At 46.4% G+C, this 15,597-nt stretch overlaps 1 protein-coding gene across 3 annotated transcripts in view; it reads right to left on the minus strand.

Annotated features, from left to right (window-relative positions):
* LOC129701081 (probable voltage-dependent R-type calcium channel subunit alpha-1E) overlaps positions 1-15,597 on the minus strand; it is a 142,093-nt gene that overhangs the window by 99,118 nt on the left and 27,378 nt on the right. For 2 of the 3 annotated variants that reach the window (XM_055642040.1, XM_055642042.1), the window contains exons 5-9: positions 14,791-14,863; positions 11,296-11,413; positions 9,930-9,997; positions 6,037-6,134; positions 1,689-2,294 (exon numbers count right to left, since the gene is read on the minus strand). In XM_055642040.1, coding sequence (XP_055498015.1) covers positions 1,689-2,294; positions 6,037-6,134; positions 9,930-9,997; positions 11,296-11,413; positions 14,791-14,863 — 963 coding nt within the window. Of the gene's footprint in view, positions 1-1,688; positions 2,295-6,036; positions 6,329-9,929; positions 9,998-11,295; positions 11,414-14,790; positions 14,864-15,597 lie in introns of those variants that run through there. The other variant, XM_055642041.1, reaches the window with a different exon arrangement.

Consider the following 15,597-nt stretch of genomic DNA (forward strand, 5'->3'; position numbering starts at 1 on the left):
TGTAGGATAGTGCTAGTGTACAGGGATCGCTGGTCGACACGGATTCGGTGGGCCGAAGGGCCTGTTTTCGCACTGCATCTCTAAACTGAACTAAACAGCCATTCTCCCTTTTTCCTTCAATTCCTAAAAACTCTCTCACCTTTGTGCCCACTCTAATATCTATACTATTAGTAAAACTCTCATCTTGTCCTCTTCAAGTTTGCATTTTTTAAATATTGGTGCAAAAACGGTACGCTATATCGCTAGGATTTTTCACCACCTTACCGCTCTCCTCTGCTCCAAGCGCACCAAGTTTTGTTCCGATCGGTGGAAGATTACAAAAGTTATGAAGGTTTAAAAAATCGTGAGATCAGCAGATCGGTCTTCTCGCCTGTCAGTCACCATGAAGGTTACGCCCCTTCTGGCACCCGCTGTTAATCATCGGGCGGGGCGAGGAGAATAAAGCCCCGGAGGCGGGACTGAGTCCTCAAGTCGTGCTGATTGAGTCCTCGAGCCTTGCGGAGGAGGGAGACCAGCGAAGTGACCAGCGCCCGCTGTGAGTCCCCATCGCACCCCCAACCCCTTCCCCTCTGGTCCCCCTCGCTGGCTCCTGCCCCACTCCCCCTTTATACCACACACGACCCCATGGATCATCCCCCGTCTTTTCTCCGAGTTCTCTCCCCCCTTGTGACAAATGGATCCAACACAGGGTGAAGTGAAGAAACAAGGATACAAAGTGCTGGAGTAACTCAGCAGTTCAGGGAACATCTCTGGAGAACAAGGAGAGGTGACGTTTTGGGTCGAGACCCTTCTTCAGATAGATTGTTGGTGGGGAATGGAGGAAGAAAGCTGGAAAACGGAAGAGGCAGGACAAAGCGTGGCAGGTCATAGGTCGATACAGGCAAGGGGGAGGTTTTGATAGGTAGATGGTTGCAACAAAGGGCAAAGAAAAGAAAGGAAAGTATGAGTGTATGTATTTTGGGTTTCATAAGGCTGGGAGGAGTACTTTTGAAACAGTGAACTCTTGGGAGCTACCAGAGTTCCACGGTGGTAAGATGGAAAGGTGAAGAAGAGCAGTTCCAAGTACTTAGGACATTAAAATGATGCAGACAATAGGCATTTCAGCACTGTGGCACAGGTTGAAATGTTTTAGTTCGGCATCACAAAAAATCCGGATCACAGCAAATGACCCCCTCGTCTTCCTCTGAGCCGGAGACTGGTTCTATTTAAGTATTGACAACCCAGGTCAAATAAAAGATCAGAGAATTGTCTGCAACCCAAAGTTTCTGTAAGTCACAAACATCGTTGGCCGAGGTGGCAAATGTTGCACCGATAAGTTAATTAGCTACAAATTAATACTGATCTTAGTTGTTTTTAGATGTTGTTCGATTTTTAGTTGGAATTGGTTAATTGGTATAGGTCTGTAGTACAGGTTCAAAACATGCCAGGCCACGGGAGCAAGCAGAGCACAACATTCTGGACTACAGTTTCAACCTGGAAGGATTGATAGTCACAGATATTATATCAGATTTATAAAGGCTCTGTTGGGCAACAGGACCCAAGCTCTACACACCCTGGAAGGACATCATCCCCCTGATATTTAGATTATGGGCAGATTATGGGCCTACCACTAGTGTCTGTTTGATGTATAAGAAGTTAAAAATGCCCAGGGAGACACTAATGTAAGATTCCTTCCAGCGATTGCCAACCTTGTATGTGGCCGTCCTTGCCAGGAGAAGGCCACCTGTTGCTCAGCATCCCTCTCCTCGGGGCCAGGAGTTGTCTGGCTGCTTTCCTGTTCTTCGGGCAGCCTCTGCAACAGCCCCTCCTCCTTGCTCTTGCCCACGCGGTGGCTCAGCGTGGTCTCTGCACTCTCGTCCAGCCCCAGTTTGGCTTCCTTGTAGAGAGACCTGTATCTCCTCTTGACCCTCACCGGTTCGGCCATCCTGAAGCTCTCCCCAGCCTCCACGCTCCGGACTGGTGCCAGGCTCTGCCTGTGGTCCTGATCCCCATTCAGTTTCAGCGAGGAACCTTCCTTGTTCGCCCCGGTCGGCTGCCAGTTGTTGCGGAGCGAACGGCTCTTGAAGGCATCTCGATTGCCGCCCTCTCCAAGTTGATCGACCTGCTGGTCGCCCAGACGCCGGAGACTTTCACCCTCGAAGATCCTGGAGCGGTGCCTGCGATACCTGCTCCCCTCCAGCCCCTGGAGCGCCTCGGCAAACAGAGCCTCGCGGCCGCTTATCTGCATGCGTCTCCTCAGCTGACTGGTTCTGGCCTCCCAGATGGACATGTGCTTATGCCTCCGAAACTCTCTCCTGGAACCGCATGGGATGCAGAACAGCGAAAAAAAACACGTCAATTACTGTAACAAATGCAACACAACATCGCAACAAAGCAATGAAAACAATATCACGATCTCCACAACGCTTTTCCCAACCCACGCCTGATAATCGAAGATGGGCCTGTTAGTTCCCCGTCTTTGTTTTCCACCTATGGACCACAGCACTCTGTCACCCCCAAATGTGGCAAACACAGGAGGTCACTCAGACCATCGAGTCTACGCTGGCTCTCAGAGCTATTCCAGCAATCCCATTCCCCCACTCATCCCGTTTGGAATTAACTCCCTCCTGGTTCTCAGAAGCCTGCACTATGGGCTTGCAACCAACACATCAGTGGGATGTTAAAGACACAGGGGAAACCCATATAGACCCATGGAGGTCTGGAACTCTCTGCCACAGAGGGTAATCGAGGTCAGTTCATTGGCTATATTTAAGAGGGAGTTAGATGTGGCCCTTGTGGCTAAGGGGATCAGAGGGTATGGAGAGAAGGCAGGTACGGGATACTGAGTTGGATGATCAGCCATGATCATATTGAATGGCGGTGCAGGCTCGAAGGGCCGAATGGCCTACTCCTGCACCTAATTTCTATGTTTCTATGTTTCTATGTAAACTCCTTGCAGATCAGATTGCTGTGATAATAACTATTACATCACTCTATCGTCCGACAGAACTGGAGGCATGGAAGGTTGTTGTGGAATGATAGGCACAGTATTCCTGCTTGTGGAACACCATAGTTTCTCATTAATATTCCTGTATCCAGGACAAACAAAAGCCCCACTTGTATTCCTGTATCCAACACACTCAAATCCCTCTCTCCCACCCTTCTTTCCAGCATACTGGACTTTCTCTCACATTTCCTATCCACATTCAAATTTCTTGTAACATTTCTGAATCTGCAGTACATAATGTCATCTCCCACATTTTATTCTGTTGTGTGAAATTAAACGTGATTTGCTCCACTCCAAAAATTAATGTATTCTTTCCCCTTGTCTTAGTTCTCTGGCATTCATTCCCAATGTAAAATATGCCACCTGGTAAATCTTGGTATGACATCATCTATCTCTGCCTTCTCTTGACTGCTATGTCTTTAGAGGTGATAATCATTGACCGTCTGTAAGGATGTTCTCCGATAATGTGAACTAGGAGCAGGGGTAGGTTAATCTTCCTCTTAAAACAGCTTAGAATCAAGTAAGATCAATAGACAATAGACAATAGGTGCAGGAGTAGGCCATTTGGCCCTTCGAGCCAGCACCGCCATTCAATGTGATCATGGCTGATCGTCCCCAATCAGTACCCCGTTCCTGCCTTCTTCCCATATCCCCCCGACTCCGCTATTTTTAAGAGCCCTATCTAGCTCTCTCTTGAAAGCATCCAGAGAACCTACATCCACCGCCGTCTGAGGCAGAGAATTCCACAGACTCACCACTCACTGTGAGAAAAAGTGTTTCCTCGTCTCTGTTCTAAATGGCTTACTCCTTATTCTTAAACTGTGGCCCCTGGTTCTGGACTCCCCCAACATCGGGAACATGTTTCCTGCCTCTAGGATGTCCAAGTCCTTAACAATCTTATATGTTTCAATGAGATCCCTTCTCATCCTTCTAAACTCCAGAGTGTACAAGCCCAGCTGCTCCGTTCTCTCAAAATATCACAGTCCCGCCATCCTGGGAATTAACCTTGTAAACCTACGCTGCACTCCCTCAACAGCAAGAATGTCCTTCCTCAAATTAGGGGACCAAAATTGCACACAATACTCCAGGTGTGGTCTCACTAGGGCTCTGTACAACTGCAGAAGGACCTCTTTGCTCCTATATTTGATTCCTCTTGTTATAAAGGGCAACATGCCATTCGCTTTCTTCACTGCCTGCTGTACCTGCATGCTTACTTTCATAGACTGATGTTCAAGGACCCCCAGATCCCGTTGTACTTCCCCTTTTCCCAACTTGACGCCATTTAGATAGTAATCTGGCACCATTCCGCAACAATTGTACTTCCGGTGGCGCTGGTGCCAGCAGCCTCCACCTACAGCCCGGTATCTTTTTGTTTTTTTGTTTATTTAGTTATGTTAAAGTGTGTTTTTTTGGTGTTTTTTTGGTGTTTTTATGTGGGGGAAGAGGGCACGGTGCGGGGGATACCGTCCTTCGGCCGCTTCCTGGTGAGGACGCGACTATTATTCGAGTCGCGTCCTCGCTCCCCCCCCTCCCCCCACAGCGGCCTACCTACCTGGATTGGCGCGGCCTTTCCTGCCGGGATCGACCGGAGCTCCAGCAGCGGCGGGCGGCGGGACAGCGCTGGAACATCGCAGGGCTGGCGATGCCTTACCGGGGGTCGCCGTCTGGAGCCCGGAGTGCTGGACCTGCTGCACCAACATCATGGAGCTGCGGTTTGCGGAGCTCCCAACGCGGGCGGCGCTGATGGACAGCGCGGGGTCCTGCGACTCTGCCCGGCTCGACCTGCGGACTCGGGAGCTGCGGACTCCGGCAGCGGGAGGCGGCTGATCAGAAGGTCCGGGCCGCTGAGGAGGAGGATGCTCACCGTCGGGGTTCGGCGTCGGCGTTCCACCAGCCCGGCGTGAGGGCCTGAACATCGGGCCACCCGGGGCGGCGACTGCGGGTGCTCGGAAGGCCCCGACCACGGATGAACATGGAGGGGAGGCTGGCTGGACTATGGTGCCATCCTCACCTTGGTGCCATTTATGTTATGTTGTGTCGTGGACTTTCTGTGTTTGTGCTTTTTTTTAATTTTTAAATTTTTAATTCAATTTCAATTTTATTTTTAATATGTTGTATTATTTATTTATTATTTATTTTTATTATTTTTTTGTGATTTTTTTATGATACTGCCTGTAAGGGAAATTCATTTTGTTGTCTCAAATTGAGACAATGACAATAAATTTGAATACAATACAATACAACAACCTTCAATGTACTCAGCTCGTATTTCTGTCTATTCATGGTGAACTTTCATCCCATTACTTAAAAGGAATCTATTTACCATTGCTTTAAAACTATTCGCTTCCCTTTGAGGAAGAGAGCCCCAACAATTAATTTCCCCAACAAATAATTTTGCCTCAGAACTCTTAAATGGGTGCTAGACACAAAATGCTGCAGTAACCCCTCAGCAGGACAGGCAGCATTTCTGGAGAAAAGGAATAGGTGACGCTTCGGGTTGAGCCCCTTCCACAGATTGAGAGTCAGGAGGGAGGGTAACTGGACAAATTTCAGAACAAATCAAAGATGGCACTGATGACCAGGGAAAGGTGGTGCCCACAATGGCCCATTGTTGGCTGGGGGAAGAGGTAAAAACGAAGGGTATATGGACGCAAACAGTGGAACTAGCAGGACAACTAGGGTGGGGGTGGGTCAGACAGAGAAGGAATGCAAGGGTTACTTGAAATTAGAGAAATTAATATTCACACCGCTGATTTGTAAGCTGCCCAAAATGTCACTAAAATGACCCAAAACGTCACCTATTCCTTTTCTCCAGAGATGTTGCCTGTTCCGCTGAATTACTCCAGCACTTTGTGTCTATCTTTGGGGGTAAACTAGCATCTGCAGTTCCTTCTTACATATCTTAAATGGGTGATCTTTTTGTTAAACCACGACCACCTCTATCCACTCTTCAGCACATCAGTTGTGCTTCAACATTTTTCCTCAGTTGTACTAATTAATGCTGGTTTGTGGTTAGACATGAAGTGTGCAGTTGCGTTTATTCCACTCACTCTGTTGAGGGAAAGCCTGGGACTGACATGGGGCTGACCTCCTTGGCCTTCTGCAGGGCGTGCTTCTGGTTAATGGCTTCCTCCTCTTCCTGCTCCTCCTGCAACAAAGTAAAATATACAATGATTCCTTCGTGCCCTGAGTTCCACGACCCAGACAGGGATGTTCAATCAGAAACAAGAAAGAGCTTGCCCCTCTCTCAAGCTGCACAAGTTCAGCTTGTCCTGAAGTGTTTTGCAACCAGTGAATGAGTGCAATCACTGTTAATATAGAAACAACCACATTGGGTAGAGTGGCTTTCTTTGTATTCATGCTTAGATAATCTGCTCTTTTTTTAGGGGGGGGGGGGGGGGGGGGGGGGGGGGAAAGATGATTTTTTTCCAGGACATTGAACTCTCACGTTCTTCCTCAGAATAGTGCTATGAGCTATTTTCCCACCATGAGGGCAGGTGGTGAGGACTTGACTAACATCTTAGCTGATATGTGGCCTTGCGTGTGGACCTTGTCATAAACCTTACCAAAGTCCACGAGGTTTGCAGCAATCACATTGCCCTCATTAATGTGCTCAGTTAACTCTTCATACAATTCTATCTCATTAGTGAGGCAGGAGACCCTATAACCTGACTCCCCCCACCTGTCCCATGCTTTTCCAAGTGTAAATAACTCCTGGCCCTTGGAATGTTATCCACTAGTTTCCCAATCGCTGATGCAATTCCCACTGGGCTCTAGTCACTTGGCTTATCCATGATGCCCTTCTTAAACAAAGGAGCAACATTTGCTGCCCATCAATCTCACCTGTCACCAACAACGATGGAAAAGTCTTCTCCTTTGCCTCCCTTAGCAGCGTGGGATATATCATGCCCCGGGGATTTATCCACCCAGGACATCTATCACTTTCTGTTTCCTTAGGCTAGCTTGCTCTAGAATACTCGTATTTTGCCTGAACTCATTCTACTATTCTCGCCCCTTGGTAATACAGACATGAAATACTAATTCAAGTCCTTGCCCACATCCCCTGGTCCACATACAGATTGCCACTCTTTCCATGGTCATCCTCTTATTCCGAGTACCCGTATATTAACAATGTCTCAGGATTCTTCTTAATCTTGTCTGGTATTGATATTTCATTCCCCTTTCATAGTCATAGAAGAACGTGGAAACTGGACCTTCGGCCCAATTTGTCCACACCGACCAACATATCCCACCTATGCAAGTCCCACCTGCCTGTATTTGGCCCATATCCCTCTAAACCTATCCTATCCATGTACTTGTCTAAATGTTTCTTAAACATTGCTTCCACAACCTCCTTTGGCAGCTCAGACCATACACCCACCACCCTTTGTATAAAAAAAGTTACCCCTCAGGTTCCTATTGAATCTTTCCCACACACTTTAAACCTATGTCGCCTGGTTCTCGATTCGCTTACTCTGGGCAAGTGACTCTGCGTTCACCTGATCGATTCCTCTCATGATTTTGTACATCTCTATATTGTACACCTTTGTGACCTCCTAATTTCTTTATGTACATTCCTACATACTCTACATTTCTCAGGGGATTCTCCTTTTTCCAAATGACTCCATCTGTCATATGTTTACTTATTTTTCATCAAAGCCTTTATGTACCTTTACATCCAGGGTTTTCCTGATCTTGTATCCTTGCCTTTTATACTGATTGGAATGTGTTCTTGCTGCACTCCCTTTATTTCCCGTATATAAAACTTCCATTTGTTGGCCGATGTTTTACCCACAACCAGCTTCTCCCTAGCTACTTTCACCAGTTCCTCTCTTATGTTATTGAAAGCAGCTCAATAATGGCTCAAAGATTCTCCTGGATGCCTTTTACAAATTCATCCATATCCAAGTAGGATGCAAAAGTACTCCAATGTTGAGGAGGATGAAATCCCCCACTACTATAAACCCTATTTCTTGTCTCACTGTTCTGTAATTTGTCTCCTGCTTATTATTGGGGAGACTGTAGTATAACCCAAAGTATTGTCTCTTTCTCATTTCTACATTTTATCCAGAAGGCCTCATCCGAAGGCTTCCTGGACATCTTCCCTGTGTACCATTGTGATATTCACCCAAATCAATATTGCAATGGTCCTCCTTTATCCCTCCTTGTGCCTGTAACTTCCAGACCCTGGATCTGTATTGAAGGGATCTGTACATTCTCTGTGCCCAAGTCTGCAATGTTTGTAATCTGTACAGTATCTCTGCACTATTGCGTATCGATGGAATCTGTACATTGTCCATGTCCCTGAATATACTGTATAAATTATGTACAGGGTCGCTGTTCTAGCTTGTATTGTAGAGAATCTGCATAGTGGCCATGCTCTGATCTGTATTATATGGCATGTGTAAAGTGCCAATACACCCTGACTACAATGTATGGAATATAAACAGTATGGGTCCACCATTGATTTTTTTGGCAACTGGTGGTCCGGCATCTCCTTTATTCTGGACAAAATCACAAGAGCACACTTGAAATCCCCCCGGACCCCCTCAAAATATAGCGCCTAGGCTGGGTGAGGCGGCCGATCTCGAGCTCATCTGGACTTCTGCAAAGGATGAATCATCCCCCTGGGGTTGGGGCTCTGGAACTCCGGGCCGCCCAGAGTCGACTGATCCGTTCTCTGGGCCGACTTCTGTGGCTGTCTTTGTGGGACCCCCAAGGCTTTGACCTCTGTTGGTCTGGCAAAACAAATAATACAGCATGGCTCTGGAATCAAGGGTGGTGGACCTGTATTGCTATCCCAGCCTGTGTTGTATGGGATCTGTATGCCCCAGCCTCAATAGGCATTGGAGGGTATTTGTATTGTTGGTATTGTAGAATCTGTAAAGTCTCGGTACCTTCTTACAACAATATATGGAATCTGTACAGTGCACCTGCCCTTGACTATATTGTTGGAATCTGCACAGTATCCAGCTCATTATATTTATTGTATTGGATTTTAAAACAGGCACTCCCCAAATTACACCAGGGCTCTGTTCCTGAGAACTGCCTGTGAGATGATTTCTACCCGTCAGAATGTTCCATTCTCTATAGGTACCCATTTCATATCTCTCTACATACACTTGCTATCACTCTTTTATTCCATGAAATAATTACAATGACCATATACATAATTAAACTAATGGAATATATAGACACAGAGGAGACTGCATATTAGTTTAGTTTAATTTAGAGATACAGTGTGGGGACAGGGTCTTTGGTCCACCAAGTCTGTGCCGACCAGCGATCAGCCATACACTAGTTCCATCTTACACACGAGGGACAATTTACAGAATTAACCTACAAACCTGCGCGTTTTTGGAATGTGGGAGGAAACCAGAGCAACTGGAGAATATCTGCATGGTCACACTGGGAACGTGCAAACTCCATACATACAGAATGTGTAGTCAGGATCGAACCCTGGACTCTGGGGCTGTACGGCAGCAGCTCTACCAGCTGCGCCACTGTGCCACCCTACTGTGTCCCTGCCTCGGTCAGCATCATAGGGAATCTATATCACCTGTATTGTGGAATCGAGAAAGTGTCTGTTCCGTCTGACAACATTACATGGAATCCGTACAGATTCTACAATCTTGAGTAAAGAACAAAGTGCACCAAAGAATGCAGATGGCAGACACTGTATCCAGTAATTAATGAATGGCATGAACCATTTTATTATTATTACTAGGTTGAAAAATGCTTTAAAATGCAAGCGTGAATTTGCATAAATTCTGATTTCTGAAAGTCACGTCAGTTGTAACTCGAAAAGTGCCCGCTGTGTCCTTGCACTGCTCTCTTTTAAATGGAAGCTCTACAAGTGTCCTTGCCAAAAAATATTAGAAAGAATCTGTAATGAGCCCCTTTCTATCTGTTTAACAATGATATAACCACATTCAGACAATACCTTTGTCAACTCCTGAGCATTAGCCAGATTATCAACCGCGATTGCCAGAAACACGTTCAGCAGAGTATCTTTGGATCAGAGTTAAGGAATTCAGAAGAAAGAAAGGACACACAGTGTTGGAGTAACTTAGCGGGACAGGTAGTATCCCTGGAGAACATGGTACGTGATGTTTCAGGTCAGGATTCTGAACTGATCACACTGTCTTCTTAAAATAATATTGGGCCATATTGGAGGTTTTGCCTCGTTGCAGGGAATACCAAGCCAAATCCTCCAATCAGCCAAGAAGCTGTCAGAGGTTTGTGTGGCGGACCCAGACTGGGCTCAAACTGCTGAGCCTTTCCCCGCCAACTGGACGTGGTAGGAATGGAAGATAGACACAAAAAGCTGGAGGATCTCAGCAGGTTAGAGGATAGTAAACCTATGGAACTCAATGCCTCAGAGGGTTGTGGAGACCAAGTCTGTGGATATTTTTACGGCAGAGATAGACAAATTCTTGATTTGAACGGGTGTCAAGGGTTATGGAGAGAAGGCAGGAAAATGGGATTAGGAGGCAGAGATCAGCCATGATTGAATGGCGGAGTGGACTCGATGGGCCGAATGGCCTACTTCTACATCTATAACTTGTGAACTTGGGGCAGGCAGCATCTCTGAGATTCTCCAGAGTTGCAGTCTGACCTTCTGAGTAACTCTACTTTTTTTGTGTCAATCTTTGGTTTAAGCTAGCACCTGCAGTTCCTTCCTACACATGGTAAGAATGGGCTTCAGTTACTCCAGTTGGTAGCCCTGTCCATCAAAGAAATAGGATGTCATCGCAGTGGCCCCTTTCCACTCAGCATCCACCGGCGTTCTGTACACCATTCACCGGTACAGTCTTCAGGTGGCCCAGCTAACTGCAGGCATTGTACCACCCATGTGGCCCAGCTAACTGCAGGCATTGTACCACCCATGCATAGTACTGCAGGATCTTATATCCACTTCAGTTTCACACTGAGTAATTGGTCACTAGTTTCCAAAGATAAATACAAAGTGCTGGAGTAACTCAGCGGGTCAGGCAGCATCTCTGGAGAAAACCGATTGCTGACTGTTCAGGTTGCGACCCTTCTTCAGACTGAAAGTTGGGGTGGGAGCGGGGGTGGGGGGGGGGGGGGGGGGGGAGGAAGAAGGTGTAGAACTGAAGACGATAAACAACCAGGTCCAATCAGGCCAGCCACAAATGGCTGATTGGCCTTGGTCGTTCTTCGCCATCAGCTCTTTACCTCCACCTCCTCCCGCCCCAAACCTTACTTTCAGTAATCAGAGAGTGTTATAAACCCACAGCAAGATGCGGAGCTTGGAAAAGCAGGACATTTACCCAGTAAAAGGATACAGTTTCCAAAGAGTGTGAGGACAATGAAATATACAGAAGACCACATTCCTGAGTTGACGCCTCCTTGCGATTTTATTCCATTGTACATCACCTCATTCCAATCTTCGCCCGTCAAGATCTGTAGGGAGCAGATTACACATTAGACATTAAAGTTTAGATTAGTTTAGTTTAGAGATACAGTGTGGAAACAGGACCTTCAGCCCACAGAGTCCACGTTGACCATGATCCTTGCACACTAACGTTATCCTACAAACACTAGGGATAATTTACAGTTATACCGAGCCAATTAACCTGCAAACCTGTACGTCTTTGGAGTGTGGGAGGGAAGCCGGAGATCCCGGAAAAAAACCCAATCAGGTCATGGGGAGAATGGAAAAACTTTGTACGGTCAAGCATCCGTAGTCAGGATCGAACCCGCGTCTCCGGCACTAGAGCCTTACCTCTGCACCACCAGGCCATCCTTTAGGCATTAGACTTTAGAGATATAGTGCAGAAACAAGCCCTTTGGCACACTGTCCACGCCGACCAGTACACTAACATTACCCACACACTATAATAATAATAATAATAACTTTATTTATAAAGCACTTTAAACAACTGCAGTTGCCACAAAGTGCTGTACATGAGAACTCATGGACAAGAAGTTATTACAAACCATTAAAAACCGTAAAACAAAGGACTATAAAACAGTAAAAATTAAAAGACATTAAAAGCACTAAAAACAGGAGCAATGTCTCAGCCAGTGTCGAAAGCCAGAGAATAAAAAGGAGGGATAACTTACAATTTTACTGAAGCCAATTAACCTACAAACCTGTACATCTTTGAAGTGTAGGAGGAAACCGAGGCACCTGGAGAAAACCCACACATCACAGGGAGAACGTACAAACTCTGTACAGATAGCACCCACAGTCAGGATTGTAGCCGGGTCGCTGGAGCTGTGGGGCAGCAACTTTACCACTACGCCGCCTTTACTTTGGTTGCATAACCAGAGTAAAATCAAATTACAAGATCTACTCGTGCAGATAGCAGCGGACACAATAAAGAACCAAAGAGAAATAATGAGAAACATTGATTCCCATTACCGCTCACTCACAAAAACAATAATACAATGAAACCCTGTTCAGCACTAGAGAATAGTCATAGTCCTGCAGTTCAAACACACACAATAATTGTAACATTCTCTCCATGATTCCCTGGTTCACTCATCCGTCCCCACCCATACCTCCCTCTCCCCGGGCACTTTTAAATACAACTGTAGGAGGTGCAACCATGTACCTTCTCCCTCACCACCATCCAGGGATCTAAACAGTCCGTTTAGTTGAGACATGTGCATCTTCTCCAACCGCGTCCACTGCGTTAGGTGCTCTTAATGTGGCCTCTATATCACTAAGGCAAAGCGTAGACCACGTAACTGCGGAAGACCCGCACACTGCTCTTGATAGCTATCTGCACTCGCAGCAGTGTCATTTTAACTCCTCTACCCATTCCTACATAGGTCTGTCTATTCTTGGTCTTCTCCACTGTCAGGGTGAAGCAAAGTTCAAAATAGAAGAATAACATCTCATATTCCATCGGAGCAGTCTGCAACCCAATGGAAAGAACATTGGCATTTCTAATTTCAAGCAGTTTACCCACTGCTCTCTCCTCTGGTACACATGTGTTTCTTCCACCTCCACCACTTTTTCCGATCCCTACCCTGATCGTCCATTCATTCTCCTTGCCCTCCTGGCTCCATTTGCCCTTCAAACCTTCATCACCTGGTTCCACCCATCTCCAGCTAGTCCCTGCCTCACCTCTCCCTCTCGCCCCTTTCCACTGGCCACCTTCCCTCTAATCTGATGCAGGGTCTCAACCTGAAACATCAACTATCTCTTTGCCTCCACAGATGCTGCTCATTCTGCGGAATTCCTCTACAGTTTGCTTTGTTGATTAAATTGCTCTGTCTTCCTATTCCTACTTTTGCTAGTGCACAGCATAGATGGTAAACCAGAGATTACTAACTACCCTTGAAGTCCTACTTTTTAACCCTCTACACAACTCCCCAAATTCACTCCGCAGGATATCATCTTTTTTCTACCTATGCGATTAGCACCAGGTAGACAGCAATCTCTGGCAGCTTGCCCTCTCCTTCGAGAATATTCTATAACCATTCACAATTACTTACATACATATTCACAGCAAACATAAGCTATCATTATCAACAGTAGTTTTTCCCCATATTCATCTTTTAGACTATTAGACTTTAGCAATACAGCCCGGAAGCAGGTCCTTCTGCTCACTGAGACTGCACCAACCCGTGATCACCCCATACACTAACACTATCCTACACACCTGTGGGCACTATCCTACAGCATCCTGTGGGTGCTATCTGTACGTACTCCCTGTGATGTGTGGGTTTTCTCCAGGTGCCTCGGTTTCCTCCTACACTTCAAAGATGTACAGGTTTGTTACATGAAAATGTTAACCTACAAACCTGCACGTCTTTAGAATGTGGGAGGAAACAGGAGCACCCGGAGAAAACCCACACAGTCACAAGGATAACGTACAAACTCCGCACAGACAGCACCCTAGTCAGGATCGAACCCGAGTCTCTGGCGCTTTGTAAGGCAGCAACTCTGCCACTGCACTACTGTGCCATATATATCAGTCACTGATATATGTTTCAAATCTTGACCAGTCATTGACCTACATTATATCACATTGGCATTCACTGGCTGGCATTACTGAACCTTAACCATAATGCATGGCATGAGAGCACAGTGATTTAAGAGTCAATCACAATGAAGGCTTTTGATCTGAAAAATAGATTTAGTAATGTGATCATATTTTTTGGCTTATCATCGCATGTCATGCTGGGAATAAACACAGATTGTTAATTTTGCTAAATGAAATCCCCACTGGAAAATAGTGAGTGGACAAGATGTGCAAAAATGTTATAATCTTTCCAGTGTATTTGTCACTGACTCTTGACTATTTTTGCACGTAAATCCAAACATCGCTCAAGGGTCTGCAACAATTAACTTGAACGATTTCAGCACTGTGCCTGTCTTCTCCACCCACCTATCAACATGACACATTTTCACTGCACACCAATTATTATACTTCTTCACCATGCTAATGTTTCACATCTTCGCTGTTTGCTGACTAATCTTCAACTATGTCACCTCGCAGTGAACAGCTTCACCATTCACTCGCTTGTTAAAAATTGGCAACAGTTACTGACAAATTGTTAGACAGGTTTATTGGCCATTGAATCACATTACACATCTTTGTTCCTCACTGATTATTGTTCTCAATCTTCTGACTAATAAATACTACTTCCTATTTCTGCTCATGATCAAGTGCCCTACACAGACGTATATACATTAAGGAATATACCACCTCCCGATAAGAAATGTTTATTTATTGTCAGGCAGGTTTCTCCCTTCCCCATTACAATTTCTGCCTTATTCACATAGTGTTAAGACCCTTGTTTAAAGTGCTGGCCCCGTATACCTGAAACACAGTGATGATCGCAGCAGTAAAGGTGTCAAAGTTGGTTGGAGGTGTACCTTCTTCGAAGTTGAATCTAAGATGAAAAGAACAAGTGAAAAGATTTGAAGGTTCACGGAGAAGCAGAAAACAGCATCAATCATTTGCTTATCTTTAAAGGAATGTCAGCGTTGGACAGCACAAAAGCTGTCCATTCAGTCATCAAGTCCATCCACCCATACAGTCATCAATCCTACATAATTCCCATTTTTTAATTTCATCCATTCCCTCTGGATTAAATTTCATCCATTCCCCCTCGGTGGGCGGCGCGACTCACGTCGCAGCGGCCTCTGCAGTCCGTCTGTCTTTTTGTTATTTTTTGTCCTGTTTTAATGTAGTTTTTATTTTTTTTGATGGGGTATGTGTGTGTGTGTGTGTGTGTGGGGGAACTTTAAAAATTTTTCCCCTGCACGGAGAACCCGACCTTTCCCTGTCGGGTCTCCGTTGTCGTTGGGGCTGCAACGTGGAGCGGCCTCCAGCAGGAACATCCTGGGGCTCCAGTCATGGAGCTGCGGACCTACTCACCATCACGGAGCTGGCCGAGTCCGGAGCGGGAGGAGCGGTGGTGGCGCGCTGCTGCGACCCGACCCCGGGGATTCGGAGGCTCCAACCGCAGGTCTGGTGGACAGTGACACCGGGAGCCCGCGGGTCCCTGCTGGGAGACCGCTTTTCGGGGCTTCCCCAACGGCGACTTCTCCCGCCCGAGTAGCGGGGTCGAGGATGACCTGGAGCGGGGCCTTACATCATCGCCCGGCGTGGCTTCAACGGCTG

Source organism: Leucoraja erinacea, chromosome 10 (genome assembly GCF_028641065.1).
Source record: "Leucoraja erinacea ecotype New England chromosome 10, Leri_hhj_1, whole genome shotgun sequence".
NCBI lineage: Eukaryota > Metazoa > Chordata > Chondrichthyes > Rajiformes > Rajidae > Leucoraja > Leucoraja erinaceus.